Source organism: Zootoca vivipara, chromosome 12, assembly GCF_965207765.1.
Source record: "Zootoca vivipara chromosome 12, rZooViv2.hap1.1, whole genome shotgun sequence".
In the NCBI taxonomy this organism is placed as follows: domain Eukaryota; kingdom Metazoa; phylum Chordata; class Lepidosauria; order Squamata; family Lacertidae; genus Zootoca; species Zootoca vivipara.
The window spans coordinates 24,521,313-24,539,176 of record NC_142595.1 but is presented as its reverse complement, the minus strand read 5'-3'; the positions used below and the strand labels follow the sequence as shown (position 1 = coordinate 24,539,176).

The 17,864-nt window shown below is 48.0% G+C and overlaps 2 protein-coding genes across 7 annotated transcripts in view; one reads left to right on the top strand and one right to left on the bottom strand.

Moving 5' to 3' along the window:
• Positions 1-1,358, top strand: part of RARA (retinoic acid receptor alpha) — a 197,538-nt gene extending 196,180 nt beyond the window's left edge. For all 6 annotated transcript variants that reach the window (XM_035135758.3, XM_035135759.3, XM_060281490.2 and 3 more), the window contains one exon: positions 161-1,358. In XM_035135758.3, the coding sequence (XP_034991649.1) occupies positions 161-372 (212 nt within the window). In that variant the 3' untranslated portion in view covers positions 373-1,358. The remainder of the gene's footprint in view (positions 1-160) is intronic.
• A 14,180-nt stretch (positions 1,359-15,538) lies between these two features.
• On the bottom strand, positions 15,539-17,186 carry GJD3 (gap junction protein delta 3). Its single transcript, XM_035136248.3, has one exon. The coding sequence runs from the start codon at positions 16,966-16,968 to the stop codon at positions 16,051-16,053; it is 918 nt and encodes a 305-aa protein (XP_034992139.1). The 5' UTR covers positions 16,969-17,186; the 3' UTR covers positions 15,539-16,050.
• Positions 17,187-17,864: the final 678 nt, after the last annotated feature.

Below are 17,864 nucleotides of genomic sequence, written 5' to 3'. Positions count from 1 at the left end.
GGGAACTTCAGTCCTCGCAACTGCCTCCTTGGGGCAATACCTACTGGGAAGAGTTTCTGTGTTCACTAGGCCTAGTCTGCTGAGCTGCTCTTTGAATAGAGAGTTGCCTTGGCACCTACCTCTGGCATTAAGTCGCCTGTCTGCCTCGCTCCCCCTGCAGGTGCCGAAAGAGTGATCACACTGAAGATGGAGATCCCTGGATCGATGCCGCCGCTGATCCAGGAGATGCTGGAGAACTCAGAAGGCATGGACACTTTGGGGGCCTCGGCGGGAGCCCCGTCGCGCATAGGAAGCCTCGCCCCTCCGGGAAGCTGCAGTCCCAGCCTCTCCCCCAGTTCCAACAGAAGCAGTCCTGCCACGCATTCGCCATGACCGCACCGGCCACTGGGACAAGCTGCTTGACCCCCACCCTGCCAGCTGCACACTTTGGTCTTTTGCTCCCTGAGGCCGGCCTGGACAAACGTCTGAGGAGCAGGGTTGGGGCAGTTGGAGGGAGGTGGGAGCCGTGGGACAGCTGGCCGCTGCAAGTGGTCTCTCCTCCCTCCCCCTCCACGGCACTGCGTGGGCTGCCGTTGGGCCCAAGGGGGGTGGGCTTACACGTACTGTTCCATGCCAGCACGCTACCCTTCGTTCAACGGTTCCAGCAAAACAGGGTTCCACTTTTGCAATGAAGACCCCCTATTTGTGGGATGCCCCCCCCTTGGAGAGGCACAGATCAACTGATACAGGAAGTTCTGGACTCTGCAGATAAAGATCAACGAGCCAATCTGAAGGACAGAAGCTCAAAATCTAGGAGCGAGACTTTACATACATATATATATCTATATATATATATATATTAAAAGAAAACCCAACTGATTACAGAAAAATTCACCTCCTATGTGGCACGCATCCCTCCCCCCCCCTCGACACACACACACACTCTCACCCTTGTCGTGCACACATTATACACCTTCACTAAGGAGTTGCCTGCTTCTTGTTGCAGTGAAAATGAAGTGGTGTTTTTTTTCTTTTTCTTCCCGGTTGAGTTTGCATTTCAGATGTTTCAGGGGAAAGGGTGTAATGTTTTCTTGTTTTCTGTTTCCTGTTTTTTTATTTTATTGCTCCGTTTCCATCCTCTTTACCCTGCCTTTCCCCACTCCTTGTCCACCCCCCCCACATGCCTAAAAAAAACCGACACCAGCAAATAATTAAAAAAGAAAGAGAGAGAGAAGTAAAATTAGTTCTTCAGGGTTTTTCTTCTACACACAGAGAGGAGGAGGAGGAGGAGGGAGAGGAGGATTCATTCATTTAAGAAAGAAGAAATATTATATATATAAATATATATATAAAATATATAAATACATTTTAAAAGAAAACTTTGTAAAAGTTTGGAATTTGGAGGATTTCTAGGAGGAGGGTGTGGCAAGGAGAAAATCAGAGTGGGTGGGACACAGATTCTCCTACGGGCTGGGTCATACAGTAATTTTCTTTTAAAATGCTAACACCGTATTATCTAGCCACAGTTGAGTACTTTTAAAATCCGTGTGAGATAAAAGGTACTTAACTTTGGCTGGGTTTGTGTTGTTTGCCTATGGGCTTCTTCTATCAATGGACAGAACGTTTCTTCAAGAAGGCACTGAAAATATTTGCGGGGGGGGGCGGGGACAAGACTGGGTTATGAATGCTGCGATAGAAGTTCCTTTGAGCAAAAGGCCTCCAGCTTTCTGAAGGTAAAAAGGTAAAGGGACCCCTGACCATTAGGTCCAGTCGTGACCGACTCTGGGGTTGCGGCGCTTATCTCGCTCTATAGGCCAAGGGAGCCGGCGTACAGCTTCCAGGTCATGTGGCCAGCATGACAAAGCCGCTTCTGGCAAACCAGAGCAGCGCATTGAAACGCTTGGAGCAGTACCTGTTTATCTACTTGCACTTTGACGTGCTTTCGAACTGCTAGGTTGGCAGGAGCAAGGACCGAACAACGGGAGCTTACCCCGTCGCGGGGATTCGAACAGCCGACCTTCTGATCTGCAAGCCCTAGGCTCAGTGGTTTAACCCACAGCGCCACCCGCGTCCCTTTCTGAAGGTAGGGGTGTAAAAAAAAAAAACCCCAAACCCAGCATTGTGCACTGTTTCACGTTTTCACTAAACAACCCCCCCACAACACCCCACCCCCCAAATCTTAAGATTACCTTTTATAAGAATTGTCACAAAGCGTTTTGTGAGGGGAAATATCTCTCTGTTCCTGGGGCTCCTTTCACTTTGTTCTTTTCTGGGAAGAATAGTTTGTGCCTGCCCCCCCTTTTTTTTAAGGCAGGAGGGATAAAAGCCAGCCAGGACTTTTAAAGAGCCAATTTGAGAGGCTTACACAATCCCAGTAAAAGTGTGGGTCCTTTTCCCTCTTCTTTTAAACCCGCTTCACCCTTGTGCCACATCACAAACCACTTGACACCACACCTGGGTAAAGGCAGGGTGGATGGGGGCTGCTTTTCCAGAAGAGCAGCGCTAATTCTGCCATCCCTATGCCCAGGGCTAGCTGGCTCCCATTGGACTCAGTGGGATTTGCCTTTGAATAGACACAGCATTGCCCTGTAAGGCTGCCGTTCTGTACACCTGGAATCAAGCCCCATTGGGCCCAGCCACACTTGCTTCTGAGTAGATGTGTATAGGACAGCTATCTAAAAGAACAGCCCTCCTGCTGCTCAGAATGAAGTCCTGCTGGGTTGAGCAGGACTTGAACCCAGGTCACTGGGTACAGAATGGCAGCCTTCAGACCTTTGGGGTTTGTAGAACTAGTTCCAAGCTGCTCTGGATCCTGGCCGAGAAGTTTCAGACGAAAGGCAAGGAAAACTCCCGATTTATCTGTAGATTCAAAACAGAAATTGTCACCACACTTAAGAGGAAAGAAAAATGTGACTGGCTCCATGTAAGGATGAGGGATTTGGGTGGGGGATCGGAGAAGGGCCCACACACAAAATTGTTATTGATTTTTGTGTCTTTGAATCTACAAACATAAAATTGGGGTGAGGGTTGAAGCAAGAACACAGACACACACCCAGTGCTCCTTCCTCAATTCAAAGAACATGTGCTGCACACCTCTCAGATATGTATATAAAGCTGTTATTTCATATAAAAAAATACCTGTGAGCTTAAATCCTCCCATAATTGCTGCATTTGGTTGGGGGGCAGTGGTGAGTGTGAGAAAGAGACAAAATTATTTTGTTTGTTTATTTAAACAGCTGTTTTCTGAAAGTGAATTAAGTTTGCTCAGCCAATGCTTAAAAGGCCCTTTTTATTTTTTTAAAAAAGTGGGGGGTTAGCCAAGGCAGTCAAATGAATTATGGTCGTTCAGTAGAACCTCCATACACTGAACCAGCGTATCTCTGAATAACAGCTGCCAGGGACAATTGGCGGGGTGTGTGTGTGTGTAAAGCTTCAGGCCTTGCTTACGAACTTTCAGAAGTATCTGTAAAAATAGAACACTGGACTAGATGCACAATTTTTTGCATCCACCAAATGCTTTGTTCCAGCCCTGGTACGGCCACATCTGGAATGCTGTGTGTGGTTCAGCTCAATTCAAGAAAGAAGTTGGCAAGATGGGAACGATATAAATCGACAATGACAGCAACAACAAATAAAGTGTGCTAGGGAAGTTGCACCCATCCAGGTGGTTGTTGTTAGACACCTGCTCCCATCTAACAAATACCGAGGGCGCACAGGCAAGAAAAATTGTATGCAGCCTGACAAACTGAAGTTACTATTATGTCGACTTTGCAGTCTCAAGAAAACAGGCCTCTAGTCCTTCCACCTGTATATCCGGAGGGAAAGGTGCTGATGGAGAAAACACCCTGACCACACACACACACACACACACACACACACATGCAACTTTGCATGCAGCAGGAGATAGTAAGCGGAAGCCTCTAACTCAAGAGTAAGTCCCATTGAGCTCCGTGAGACTTGACTTCTGAGTAGGCACATCCTCAGATTACACACTGATGCACAAACACACCCCAATTACTTGTCGGCTTCTAATATATTGGAGGCTGATTACAAGTCAGTGCAATGTGATGAAATTAATTTCAACTTCACATGTGCATCAAAAAGGTCTAAATTGACTGTAACTGCAATAGCTACTTTGATCACACGGAGAGAGAAATCCGCTCATGGACAATAATCTGCCCAGTTTTATGCTTTTCACAATGAAGAATGCCAGCTCATCGTTGGGAACTCTTAGGGAAAGGGCGGAAAATAGCCAATGTTTCAATTTGGAAGGCTGCGAAATTATAAACGGTCTGGAGTAAGTTAGCCAAGAACTCAACACCATGCAGTGAAATTGAGTGGCAAGGCAAAAATATAGATATTCCAACGCACCATGCAACATCTGATTAATTTAAGGGTTTTATATGCACAGTATGTAGTGATCACCAGTAGATTAGCTGGCTTTTTCAGGATTATTGTTTATTGATAGCTGGTTACAGTAGTTAAGAATGGAGCCTCCACATCTAGAGATAGTATACCTCTGAAATTGCCGGAAGCAAATGGGACCCAAATCTCCATTATGTCATTCTTGCAAACTTTCCAGAGCATTTGCCTGGCCACAAAGGCAGAACGGTGGAGTAAAATGACTTTGTCCTCGGCTGAGCAAGGCAGTTCTTGTGTTCCAAAGAGATACTGCCTGGTGAAGTGTTCTGTGACACTCCAAAGCTTACGCAGCCATTTCAAGCCACCTAGATGGGTCTAAAAAAAAAAGCTCCGGGATAATGACTTCGGGGCTAGTGTCACTTGGCTATCCGAGGAAGCTGGAATTCAGATGCTAGGAGCCAAATTTTTGAAAAGCAACTCTCTTAAAAACAGAAACTAAACGTGTTTGCCCTAGATTGAGCAAAAGATGCTCCAGGGCAGGCATCCCCAAACTGCGGCCCTCCAGATGTTTTGGCCTACAGCTCGCATGATCCCTAGCTAAGAGGACCAGTGGTCAGGGATAATGGGAATTTTAGTCCAAAACATCTGGAGGGCCGAAGTTTGGGGATGCCTGCTCCAGGGCATTCCCACTCCTCTCAGATATTTTAAAAAGCAAGGGCTTCCAGGTGAGAGGGGATGCTCGATCTTGTGCATCTTTGAAAATTGTTTAAAAAACCAGGTTTCAGCAGAGGCTAAAGAGCAGAACAAATACCATATTGGTTTGAATACAAGTCTCACCCCCCCCCAATTCTTACCATGAAAAGTTAAAGTGCAGCTTAAATTCATGACCTTACAAAAAATGGATTGTACGATATCACTGCTGAAACAGACAGAGGGGGTGAGTGCCTGCGGAATTTTAAGGGAGCGGCTTATATTCGGGTATTGTCTTTCTCCCCCCCCCCCCTGAATTTTAAAAGGTGCGGCTTATATTCAGGCCAATACAGTATAAATATTTTTGCTCCAGTATAACCCGAGTTCTGTGTCCCAGCCCCCTGGGAATTGCATTAAGTCCACTTGAGAATGCCGACGCCCCACTCTGCTTTACACACATCCAGCCCCAAATACTAGACACTGGGTCACTGCCAGCTGAGCTTTTAATTGAGCGTTCACCCCGAGTTGTTTGCACAAAGCTTGCAAGGGTGTTAGCCAGCGAGTTAAGCAGCATGCAGATAACTTTGCGGGGAGGTTAGCCAACGCATCAAGCAATTGTTGCTTTCCAGTGCATCTCCTTACTTAAAAGGGAAGCGGATTTGCTGCACGAGAGCACCAAATCATGCGTAAGTGCACAACCTGAATCTGCCGGGTACGTGATTGAATCCCATCCCAAAATAGTTTACAGCTTGAAAGCATTCTGGGCTAGGCTCCTGCTGAGAGCAAGTGCTCCTTGACACAACTCATTGTTCAATTGCAAACTGTCTGCCGCCCTGGGATCCTATGGAAGCTTTCCTCTGCAATGGCATCTATTTGCCTAAAGTGAATTCTGCCCCCAAGTGGGGCAGGGCAGCGAGCAAAGAAGGAAGAGCAGAGCAGTGATGGCTCGAGGCGAAGTGGACCTTTAAGAGAAGCAGGTGGCTTGACAGGTGAGGAAGAGGGAGGCAGATTGAGGCGGAGGAGCCTGAGCAAAAGGGCTGGATGGAAGGAATCCAGTTAGAATGAGGCAAAAAGGAAAGGTAGGGTGAGTAAGGGTGGCTGATTATGCATTGCCAAGAAAGGAGGACATAGATTTGCATTAAATGGTGTATGAGTATTGTTATGTACAGATGCAATTTTTTTGTAATAATTACTGTAATAAGTCAAGGATGGTAGAGCTTGTGGCACTAGACCAGTGTTTCCCAACCTTGTGCCTCCAGATGTTTTGGGACTACAACTCCCATCATTCCTGACCACTGGTCTTGCTAGCTAGGGATGATGGGAGTTGTAGTCCCAAAACATCTGGAGGCACAAGGTTGGGAAACACTGCACTAGACTAGATGCTGCTGGTCTCCAGCTTCCATCAACCTTGGCCAGCACGGACCATGATCGAGGCTGAGGGTGCTTGTCATGCGGCAACGGCATACAGGAGGCTACAGCTTCCCCACCCTTGCTATAAATGGAAAGGCAGTCCTGTACAACTCTTGCCATCACCGAGAGCCAGTGTGGTGTAGTGGTTCAGAGCGGTAGACTCATAATCTGGGGAACCGGGTTTGTGTCTCCGCTCCTCCACATGCAGCTGCTGGGTGACCTTGCTTCTCTGAAGTCTCTCAGCCCCGCTCACCTCACAGAGTGTTTGTTGTGGGGGAGGAAGGGAAAGGAGAATGTTAGCCGCTTTGAGACTCCTTCGGGTAGTGATAAAGCGGGATATCAATTCCATCACCAGGAAGACTGCAACCAGGTGGCCTGTTCGCCAGCTCAGTTTGCTGTGCTGCCCAGGTACAAATTGGTACAGCCTCTGCTCTCCCTTCTTAAGAGTTCTTTGCCCTTTGAAATAGAGGGCTTCTTCAAACAGATTTGCAAAGTAGGACACTCTGCCACTCCAGAGGTCTTCACCACTGGAGAGGAATGAAAAGCCTGGGGTGGAGGTTGTCTAGAAAAAGGGGATAGGATGAGGATTGTGTTTGCCTTGGAAAAGGTGAGGTGGCTCATGACATTCTAGAGGACCAGAGCTGACACTGTTCACCCTGGCTAATTGGATCTGGCTGTAATGACGCTGAGCAGATTGATCCCATTAGTAAGGGGAAGAGATCAAAAAGCCCTTCACAGCCTCACCAGAAGGCAGCAGAAGAGCTCTGGGGGGACACTTTAAAGGACGAACACATTATCTTGTGACCTGAATTTCCATAAACGTCCTGAAAGGTGAAAAGCAATCTGGGAAAGTGGCGACTGGGGTGAGATTTGAATCAAGGGCTTCCTCGGGATCAGCTACACTAGCTTACTCTTGTATTCAAATGTGTTGTGCCTAAGCATTCTCTGTGTGCCAGTGCACAGCCGGTGAATTATGCCAGTAAGTTGTACTCCCCTTCACCACTCAAAAATGAATAAATCATCCCTTCCTTGCTGGCATCAGCCTGCAAGCATCCATACAGCAGAACATTGGGCAACCAATGTGGCTAACTATATGTTGCATTGTTTGAGGATACATCCTATACATGTGACCCAAACAACTCTCTTTTGAGAGAGAGTGTGACATACATAATGGCAACGGTGCCCACCCGAGAGGTGCCGGAACTGAGTTCCTGGTGCAAAAAAAAGCCCTGCTCCTACCTACTTTACACTTAATGCATTGGCAAAGGAGGCGCTAGACCAGGCTTCCTCATCCTCGGCCCTCCAGATGTTTTGAGACTACAATTCCCATCATCCCTGACCACTGGTCCTGCTAGCTAGGGATCATGGGAGTTGTAGGCCAAAAACATCTAGAGGACCGAGGTTGAGGAAGCCTGCACTAGACTTTAGCAAACAGAACCTCAGCTCACCATGAATTTACTAGACTTCCTAGTCACTGGAAGGACAGATCTTGAAGCTGAGGCTCCAATACTTTGGCCACCTCATGGGAAGAGAAGAATCCTTGGAAAAGACCCTGATGTTGGGAAAGATTGAGGGCCCTAGGAGAAGGGGACGACAGAGGACGAGATGGTTGGACAGTGTTCTCGAAGCTACGAACATGAGTTTGACCAAACTGCGGGAGGCAGTGGAAGACAGGAGTGCCTGGCGTGCTCTGGTCCATGGGGTCACAGAGAGTCGGACACGACTAAACGACTAAACAACAACAACAACTAGACAGAGAAACAAAACTCTGCTGCCTTTCCAACCAAATTGCTCAAGGTGGTTCACCCTAATACTATTATCTTTTATAAAATAATACATTTTTAATTATTATTTTCTTCCTTTAACAACATTCTCAACATTACAATGCCAAATAAAACTTTCCGCTCTCCCGAACTTTCGACTTCCTTCCCTCCCTCCAACAGGTAGTCTATTTCAAATGCAATCGCGCAATTTAAATCTTTATCTGTAGTCCACATTGTAGGATTTATTTCAATCCTGCTAGTGTCTTCGAATACACCCTAATACTATTATCATATACAGTGGTCCCTCGACTTATGAACTTAATCCATTCTGAATGCACATTCGTAGGTCGAAAAGTTCGTAATTCGAAAAGCAGTTTCCCATAGGAAAAAAATATTCAGAAAAATTCGTAAGTCGAGGAAACCGCATTTAAAATTCATAAGTTGAGGAAAGCGCATTTAAAACCGCCAATGGTTTCCGTTCTGAGGTAGAAAAATTCGTAAGCATGCAGACATTTGTCCCATTCGTAAGTCGAAAATATCGGATGTCGAGTAATTCGTAAGTCGAGGGACCACTGTATATATTGTGGCTGGTAACAGGGACGCAGAGGGTGCTGTGGTCTAAACCACTGAGCCTCTTGGGCTTGCCGATTGGAAGGTTGGCGGTTCGAATCCATGACCTGGAAAGTTGTCTGTGCACAAACACTGGCTCCCGCGGCCTGAAAGCAAGCTGAGCGGCACACTCCATAATTGCCTTTGACTGGACTTGACTATCCAGGGGTCCTTTACCTTTACCATTGTGGCTGGTGGATGTCCTCTAACTCCTGTCCCCTATCACCAGCTCACCAACCTCCTGTCCGCTATAGAAGCAGGGGCTTTCTTGACCTTACCAGCCCAGGTAGTGGGGCAAACCTCTCTGCTCTTCTACTCAGAGAAGTTTTGGATGACAACCCCCATATCACCCCTGACCATTGGGCCACTTTGGCCGGGACTGCTGGGAGCTGCAGGCCACAACATCTGGAAGACTAAATGATTGTGTTATAAACTTATGAATTGACCTTATTCTCAGTCAGTCTGTACTGGTCTAGCAATGCACAGCAAGCTCTTATATTGTCCACCCTGACTGACAGCAGCTTTCCATTTTTTGGGGGGGCAGCATCCCCAGCCCTACCTAGAGATCCTGGGGATTGAACCCGGGATCTTCTGCCTGCAAAGTGGATGCTCTATCACAGGCATCCCCAAACTTGGTCGTCCAGATGTTTTGGGACTGCAGTTCCCATCATCCCTGACCACTGGTCCTGTTAGCTAGGGATGATGGGGGTTGCAGTCCCAAAACAGTTGGAGGGGTGAGTTGGGTGTGTGTGTGCCTGCTCTATCACTAAACTACGACCCTCCCCGCAGTTGAAAGTGCAGAGTCTTTCGACATTCTGCTACCACAATTCATTTGCGCCACTAAGCTTCCTTCTTGTTGGCATTTCACACACTACTCGTCGGAAATTAGTTGTGTGTTGTTGTTTTTTGAAGCAGACACGTGAAGTGCATTTAAGATGCACTGCCATTTGTGTGCATGCAATCACCCCTTACCAAGTACAGTAGTAGTAGGGAAGGCTTTCTTTGAGGTGGAAACTTTCGGTTCTGGCCACCAGGTGTCAGCAGAGGGCCAGCTGCAAACCATGCATTTGCAATGAGAGTAATAAAAGAGGGGCAAATGCCACATTTCCTATGAGGGAAGGGGAAAGTGTCAGTTAGGTTGAGATTCCAGAGGATTGCTGAGCAACAGGAAGAAGTGCGGGGGTCGGGGGTCGAAGGGACAGGATGCTCAGAGGCAATGAGGTTGAAAGAAGGATGAGGAGTAGGCAATAGACTGAGAAACAGATACCTGAAGGTAATAATAATAATAATAATAATAATAATAATAATAATAATAATAATTTATTATTTATACCCCACCCATCTGGCTGGGTTCCCCCAGCCACCCTGGGCGGCTTATCACAGGCCTTATCAAGGTAAGGTAAAGGGACCCCTGACCATTAGGTCCAGTCGCGAACAACTCTGAGGTTGTGCGCTCATCTCACTCTATAGGCCGAGGGAGCCGGCGTTTGTCTACAGACAGCTTCCAGGTCATGTGGCCAGCATGACTAAGCCACTTCTGGTGAACCAGAGCAGTGCACAGAAACGCTGTTTACCTTCCCGCTGGACTGGTACCTATTTATCTACTTGCACTTTGACGTGCTTTTGAACTGCTGGGTTGGCAGGAGCAGGGACCAAGCAACAGGAGCTCACCCCATCGCGGGGATTTGAACCACCAACCTTTCTGATCGGCAAGCCCTAGGCTCTGTGGTTTAACCTGAAGGTAGTGCAGGTAAAAAACAAGACAAGACAACGACACAGGGAACTGGGATGACATGGGCTGATCAAAGGGTGATGGCAGCATCAATTAAGAAACCTCAACACACACTTATAGCTCTTCTTATAGTCTTATGTTCAGAGCAATTGGGGATGTGTGTTTATGTGAATGGGACTGAGATGTAAAAAGACTGGTCCTACCTAGAACAGACCGGCTGAGGGAGCATGTAGGCCAAAAAGAAAAGAAGATTGGTCTGACAAAAATGCATAAAGAAACCTATCACATCTTTGATTGCAGGCTGGCTGGGTGCCAAATCACCCCTAATTTCATCTGCAAATCACATTTTCTCTTGGGGCGTGTGCGTGCTATACCATTAAAGCACATTCAAAATGCACACACACACACACACAGACAGACAGAATTAAGGAATTCTGGGCCCTGTTAGGGGTTTTCTGGGAATGGTAAAGGGTGGGGGTGGCGTAAACTACAATGTCCAGAATTGTGTGAGGGAAAGAATGTGCTTCAAATGTGCTTTGAAGTCAGAGATTTAGTGACCTGGGGTGGTGGGTAGGTTGAAGATCATTCCACAGAAAGATCCATATCTCCCGCATCCTAGAACTGCCCAATCAGTGCAAAAGGGAAGCTTTTTAGGCACTGCGGCCTACAAAGCGAAGCATTTAGCAAAACTGAAAAAACACGGTGCTTCTGTTTAAAACACAACAACGGGGGCAAGATCTGTTAAGTATAATGGAACTTTGTGGTAAACACCACTCGAGATTGCGACTAAACATCAGGAGAAACTGTCAGATTGTAAGAGTTGTTTGACAGTGGAAAGAACTCTTTTGGGAGGTGGTGGACTCTCCTTCCTTGGAGGTTTTTAAGCAGAGACCAAATGGCCATCTTTTCATGGGTGCTTTAGCTGAGTTTCCTGCATTGCAGGGGGTTGGACTAGATGGCCCTCGGGGTCCCTTCCAACGCTACGATTCTATGAACCACAAAAGTTGCAGTCCAGATCATTTGCCCGTCTATGTGCATGGAAAATAGATCTAGCTGAAAGGCACCCAGGGATACCTGCATGGATAGCTGCAAAACATCCCTGATTATTATTCCTGTATTATAAGATTACTGTATTATCTTATAGGATTGTACAATTTGAGAAGGGATGTGGCAGTGAGCGACCGTGGCTGTGACTTTCACGAAGGTACCCTGAGCTTCTGAATTTGCCAATAGACCCCTGTGTCTACACAAAACCTTGAGGGCAAGAAATAAGGGGTTAATCGGGAGAGGTGGAAGATGAATGGGAAGAGGCTCCACATCCCTCCCTGTTTTTGTTTTTCTTTCTCTCCTCTTTTTTTCCAGCCACCTCTGTGGCCAGGGTCCCATCCCATCCGCAACAGGAAGCAGGTGATAACAAGCATTCTTGGCCCCAGGCCACCAGCCTCTCCCCCACCACACTAGCGTGGATGCCGCTGCAAACCCCTGGGCAGATCCCATCTGAGCAGATCCCAAAGCATAAGGAGAGAGAGAAAGAAGAGGAATTATTTATTACTAGAGAAACAAAGCTGCTCCCGTTGCCGCTTGAGATTCAGAGCCACCCAACCTCTTGGTCTGCAAGCTCTCCTACTCATCCTTTCGCCTGTCGAAACAGTGAAACAAGCTACAAGATCCAACGTTTATATCCAAGAGACAATGTCAACTTTGCAACCATTTGCAACGGATCCCGTTAATGGGTAGAAACAATCCACTTAACAGGGATTATCCTGCAACTAAAAAGGTACGCGGGTGGCGCTGTGGTCTAAACCACTGAGCCTCTTGGGCTTGCCAATCAGAAAGTCAACGGTTCGAAACCCCACGATGCGGTGAGCTCCAGCATACCAGTGCAAGTAGATAAATAGGTACCACTGTAGCAGGAAGGTAAACAGCATTTCCGTGCGCCCTGGTTTCCATCATGGTGTTCTGTTGTGCCAGAAGCGGTTTAAGTCATGCTGGCCATATGACCTGTCTGGACAAACGCTGGCTCCCTTGGTCTGAAAGCGAAATGAGCACTGCACCCCATAGTCACATTTGACTGGACTTAACCGTCCAGGGGTCCTTTACCTTTACCTACCTATCCTATGATCAGAAGGCTGGCGGTTCGAATCCCTGCGATGGGGTGAGCTCCCGTTGTTCGGTCCCTGCTCCTGCCAACCTAGCAGTTCGAAAGCACATCAAAGTGCAAGTAGATAAATAGGTACCACTCCGGTGGGAAGGTAAACGGTGTTTCCGTGCGCTGCTCTGATTTGCCAGAAGCAGCTTAGTCATGCTGGCCACATGACCCGGAAGCTGTATGCCGGCTCCCTCGGCCAATAACACGAGATGAGTGCCACAACCCCAGAGTTGTCCGCAACTGGACCTAATGGTCAGGGGTCCCTTTACCTTTACCTTTTACCTATCCTGCAACAGACAGCTCTTTCCCTTCATCAGTCAGCTAGGGCTTAATATTTGCAAGGGCTCAGACACCACAAGAGCCCGTAAGACACTGCAGCCTCTGAGCAAGAGCAACATGGCCCTCCATAGGGCTTTTTCCTCAGGTGCCGTCACTGCCTCCTATTTGACACCTGATGAAAACATTTCTGTTTCGATAGGCCCATCCAGACACAGCATTTGATTACATCTGGTCTTGCATTTGCTTTGAGCGTTTTAACATTTTCAGCTGTGTGTTTTCCCCCCAGTTTTAAAATGTTTTAAATACTTTTTCGATTAATTTTACCTGCAGTTTTGGTCATATAAGTGTTTGCCACCCTGGGCTTGTTTGGGAGAGAGGGGTGTCTGTTTTAGTAATGATTTCCAATAAGCATCCTGGTAAGGTTAACCCCCTCTACACAATCCTCATCTAGGAACTGGTGAATATTTTATCATTCTGGTTTCTCTCAGATTCTTGATTTTCCCAATTTTGTGTCCACTTCTCTACATTTCCACACTGGTTTGGATTTTTTAAAGTCCTCATGAAGATTCAAACTTCTCCTATGTGCACAATGTACACATTATTGCAAAGTAATCCCCACTAATACAGTGTCATGTGTGTTATTTTCACAGGTGTACGCATTTTTAAGCACACTTGACCCTAGTATATGCAGTTTTGCACACCTTACTTGGCTAGAGTAAATGTAAGGTAAAGGTAAAGGGACCCCTGACCATTAGGTCCAGTCGTGACCGACTCTGGGGTTGCGCGCTCATCTCGCATTATTGGCCAAGGGAGCCGGCGTATAGCTTCCAGGTCATGTGGCCAGCATGACAAAGCCGCTTCTGGCAAACCAGAGCAGCACATGGAAACGCCGTTTACCTTCCCGCTGTAGCGGTTCCTATTTATCTACTTGCATTTTGACGTGCTTTCGAACTGCTAGGTTGGCAGGACCAAGCAACGGGAGCTCACCCCATCACAGGGATTCGAACCGCCGACCTTCTGGTCAGCAAGCCCTAGGCTCAGTGGTTTAACCACAGCGCCACCTGGGTCCCACAGAGTAAATGTAGTAGATGGCAAAATCCACAGAAGTGCAAATTTCAAAGGATCGTCGTTTCCGTTCACAAGATTCAGGTCTAAATGTGAACCGAATTGAAATTCTCCCCTCTTCCTTCACTCAGCCACATCATTTCGTCGTTTTTTGGATTCCTCACCCAAAGGACGGCAGCAAACTAAGCTCTAAGACGACCTTGACACCTTCATACACCTGAGAGTTGAAAGGCTTCAGAGAGGCTTCCTGGGGTGCTCAGTCTCCTGAGTTCCTGGAGACTGAGGCTTGGGTCTCAGACAGAGGAAACCACTACTGTACTGTATATCAAATCTCTAATGGTGGAGTTACTGTTATAAGGGGGGGGGTGTTCTCTTTTTATTTCAAAAACAATTGGACAGGGAAATAGGGTCCCAAGAGAGGATGAGGAGGAGGAGGAACATTTGCCATGGGAAATGTTAAAAATAGTCTGGATAAAAATGTTTCCGGGCAGGGAGAGGGTTTTGATGCAACACACCCAAGGGTTTTTGGCTCCAGGGACATCACCCTGTCTGCTGGGAGCCATACTTACTTCTGGTAATGTTAACACTTTATGTGGAAGCCCGCTAGCAGGATATAAATATCCATTCGACACTATATTTTGCAGGGCAGCAGGGCAGAACCTTTTCAACCGAGGGTCGTGTTCTCTTCTGGGCAGCTTTCTTGGTGACACATGTCAATGGTGGGTGGGGCCAGAGGCAAAGGTGGGCGGAGCAATGAATGTAAATTTTACCTTTGTACAGTAGTATAGCTTCTGTACACCATGCCACTCTATCCTCTGCCCAGGGAAGCAAGAGGCATTAACAGAGATCAAGGGCACATTCCAGCAAAGGCAAAAAAAAAAAAAACCAAACACCCAAGGAGGGTGTGAATCAGGGCCAATGAGGGATGTGGCTGGGGAGGAGGTGTGGCCTGGGAAGAAACTCAAGGGCCAGGCAGAGAGACTTGGAGGGCCTGAGGTTCCCCTCCCCCAATTTTAGACCACACTTTTCTATCTTTCTGGTGTCTGGTTCTGTTGGGATAGCTCATTCTGCCTGGCCAAATGGGATGGAAAGGTATTTAATGCTAAAGTGACTGACAAGCTCCTGGAAGACAGAAGCACAACCTATGCAGGTATGGTTCTTAGCCACATGACTGTCCCACCTTTCGCTCTGGCACAGCAAAGGTCCCACCACCTGACGACTGCCTCTTTCCTGGAAGGCATAATATCCCTACCCTGTGCGAGCGACCGTAAAAATGCCAGCTATCCCACCTCCTGCTTCAACAGAATGCCCTGGAGACATTCTCCTGAACGGATCAATTCTTCCTACAAAGAGATTTACAGTCCCTTCTGGCCTCAAGAGCTGCATCCAAGCCATATCAATGTACCTGGCGTTCATCTAACTGTTTCCAACTAACTAAAACATAGTTCTTTTCTCTCTTTCAGAACACACAGTGGCTCGATGGTACACCATCTTAGCAAGAAAAAGGAATCCCCTTTTATTGCAATCTCCCCAACAATCGGTCCAAGCCCAACAGCACCCCCAATTGCATCTGGCCTCACACTTCTGTATAGTCAGGTTTGCTGCCAAATCTTTGGCCCATTCAAGCAGGAGGTGGTCATCTGGACAAAAGTTTTGTGCATTGCCGGAAAAGTCATTGTCTCCCCACTTCCACTCCTTCCGATGCGTGTAGCATCCTGACTCATTTCTTAGGGGTTTCAAGCCTATGCATCCTTTGGAACACACTATAAATGAAAGATGCCAGCCCACCCCACCCCAATTCCCCGACACATACACGAAAGCAAAACACGAATCCCCAAGGATTGGAGCAGGTCTCCTTTACAAGCTAGAACAGATGATCCGATATCAGGTCTGTTCTACTAATTTGGGCCAGGCTGCAAACACAGTTCATAGGTGTGATTATTCCAGCTGGAGGAGTCCAGCTCATCCAGGGAACAACCAGCTAGGCAGAGGAGAGAGGGAGCTCCCTGGCCTCACACGGTCAAGTCAGCTCTGGCAGAAGAAGAGCGAGAGGACCGGCTGCTCTTCGTGGAACTCTTATGGTGGAAGTGAGCCTTGGGCTCATAGTGATTGGGAATCCCACCATGAGAAGGCATCCCATTGGCACCTCCCTCTGCTGGGGCCAGGAAGTGCTGCGATTTTTTCTCTTGCTTCTGATTGGACCAGTTGTCCTGCTGTTCGTAAGAGGCAGTGGTGGGCGGGGCAATCGTGCGGCGCCTCCTGCAGCGGTTCTTGAACAAGAGGTGGGCCAGCTCCACCAAGCTGAGCAAGGCCGAAACCAGCCCCACCATGAAGTAGAACTGGATGAAGATGGTCTTCTCGGTTGGCCGAGAGACAAAGCAGTCGATGAGGTGAGGACACAGGTGATGCTTGCAGATGTACTGATACCCCACTTGGAAGCCGTACAACATCCACTGTCCGACCAGGAAGCCCATCTCAGCCAAGATCCTCACCACCACGTTGACAATGTAGAAGTTCTTGATGTTTTGGCTGCGCTGGCTGGGCTGGGGCCTGATTTTTGCGGGGGCCTTTCCCCCCGCCCGGCTGGCATCCTCCTCTCCCTCTTCCATCTCCTTCTGGTTGATCTTCGTGGTCTGGTGCATGGAGTAGATGACAAAGAGGACCGCCGGGGCAGAGAGCACCACAATGTGGAAGACCCAGAAGCGGTAGTGGGAGATGGGGAAGGCCAAGTCGTAGCAGATCTGCTTGCAGCCAACCTGCCGCGTGTTGCACTCAAACTCCTCCTGCTCGTCGTCGAAGACGTCGCTGCCCACCGTGGCCAGGATCAGGATGCGGAAGATGAGCATCACCACCAGCCAGAAACGGCCCACCATGGGAGAGTGCTCCTGCACCGCGTCCAGAAGGGAGCTCAAGAACCCCCACTCACCCATGGCTGCTGCAGCAGGGAGGAGAGGAAGGGAAATAAATCAAGAGGTCAGCTTCACTGGAGATCCTTCCCGGGACTGGCGATCTTGCTAAAGTTTGACACACATGCAGCTACTCCATGAGTCTGGGGAGGTGATGAAAGTGTTCACTTTTAAAGCCAGACACTAAGTGGGGGAAGATTGGGAAGCCTGGCTGACAATAGGCAGCTGCAGGAACAAAGTTGGGGAAGAACTTGGAAGGCTGGTCCATAGCTCAGTGGTAGAACATCTGCTTCCCATGCAGAAGGTCCCTGGTTCAACCTGGAGTATCTCTTTGTATAAGGCTGTCTTCTCTGTCTGAAACCTGTTTGCAGTCAACGTCAACAGTACTGAGCTGGACGGGCCAATGATTGGAAGCTTTGATCATCTAGTCCAGCAGAAATGATAACTAAAGAATCCCTGAGAGATAGCCATCCAACCTCTCTTTAAAAACTCCAAATCATTGGTCCATCTAGCTCAGTACTGTTGACGCTGACTGCAAACAGGTCTCCAGGGTTTCAGATAGCTGTCTCGTACGGGGATCACACCTGCAATCTTGGGGTTATCAGTACCACACTGCAACTGACTGAGCGATCCCGAGCATCTGCTTGGCATGCAGAAAGCCCCGTGCACAATCCCGAACATATCCAGACCAGACCACTGTCTGAAATCCTGGACAGCTGCTGCCAGTCTGTGCAGACCAAAGCTGTGGTCCTCTGGGTGTTGGCGGACTACAACTTCCATCACCCCGGACTGCTGGCCATGGTCTCTGGGACCGATGGGAGCTCGAGTCCAACAATTACCATGGAAGATGGAGCAGTGGTTTGACTCAGTACAAGGCTGTCCTCATGATGACTTTTATTCTTATGGCGCACTGAGCCTTA

Excerpts from the sequence above, each read along its gene's own strand:
- GJD3 (XM_035136248.3), bottom strand. The coding sequence starts at position 16,968 with ATGGGTGAGTGGGGGTTCTTGAGCTCCCTTCTGGACGCGGTGCAGGAG.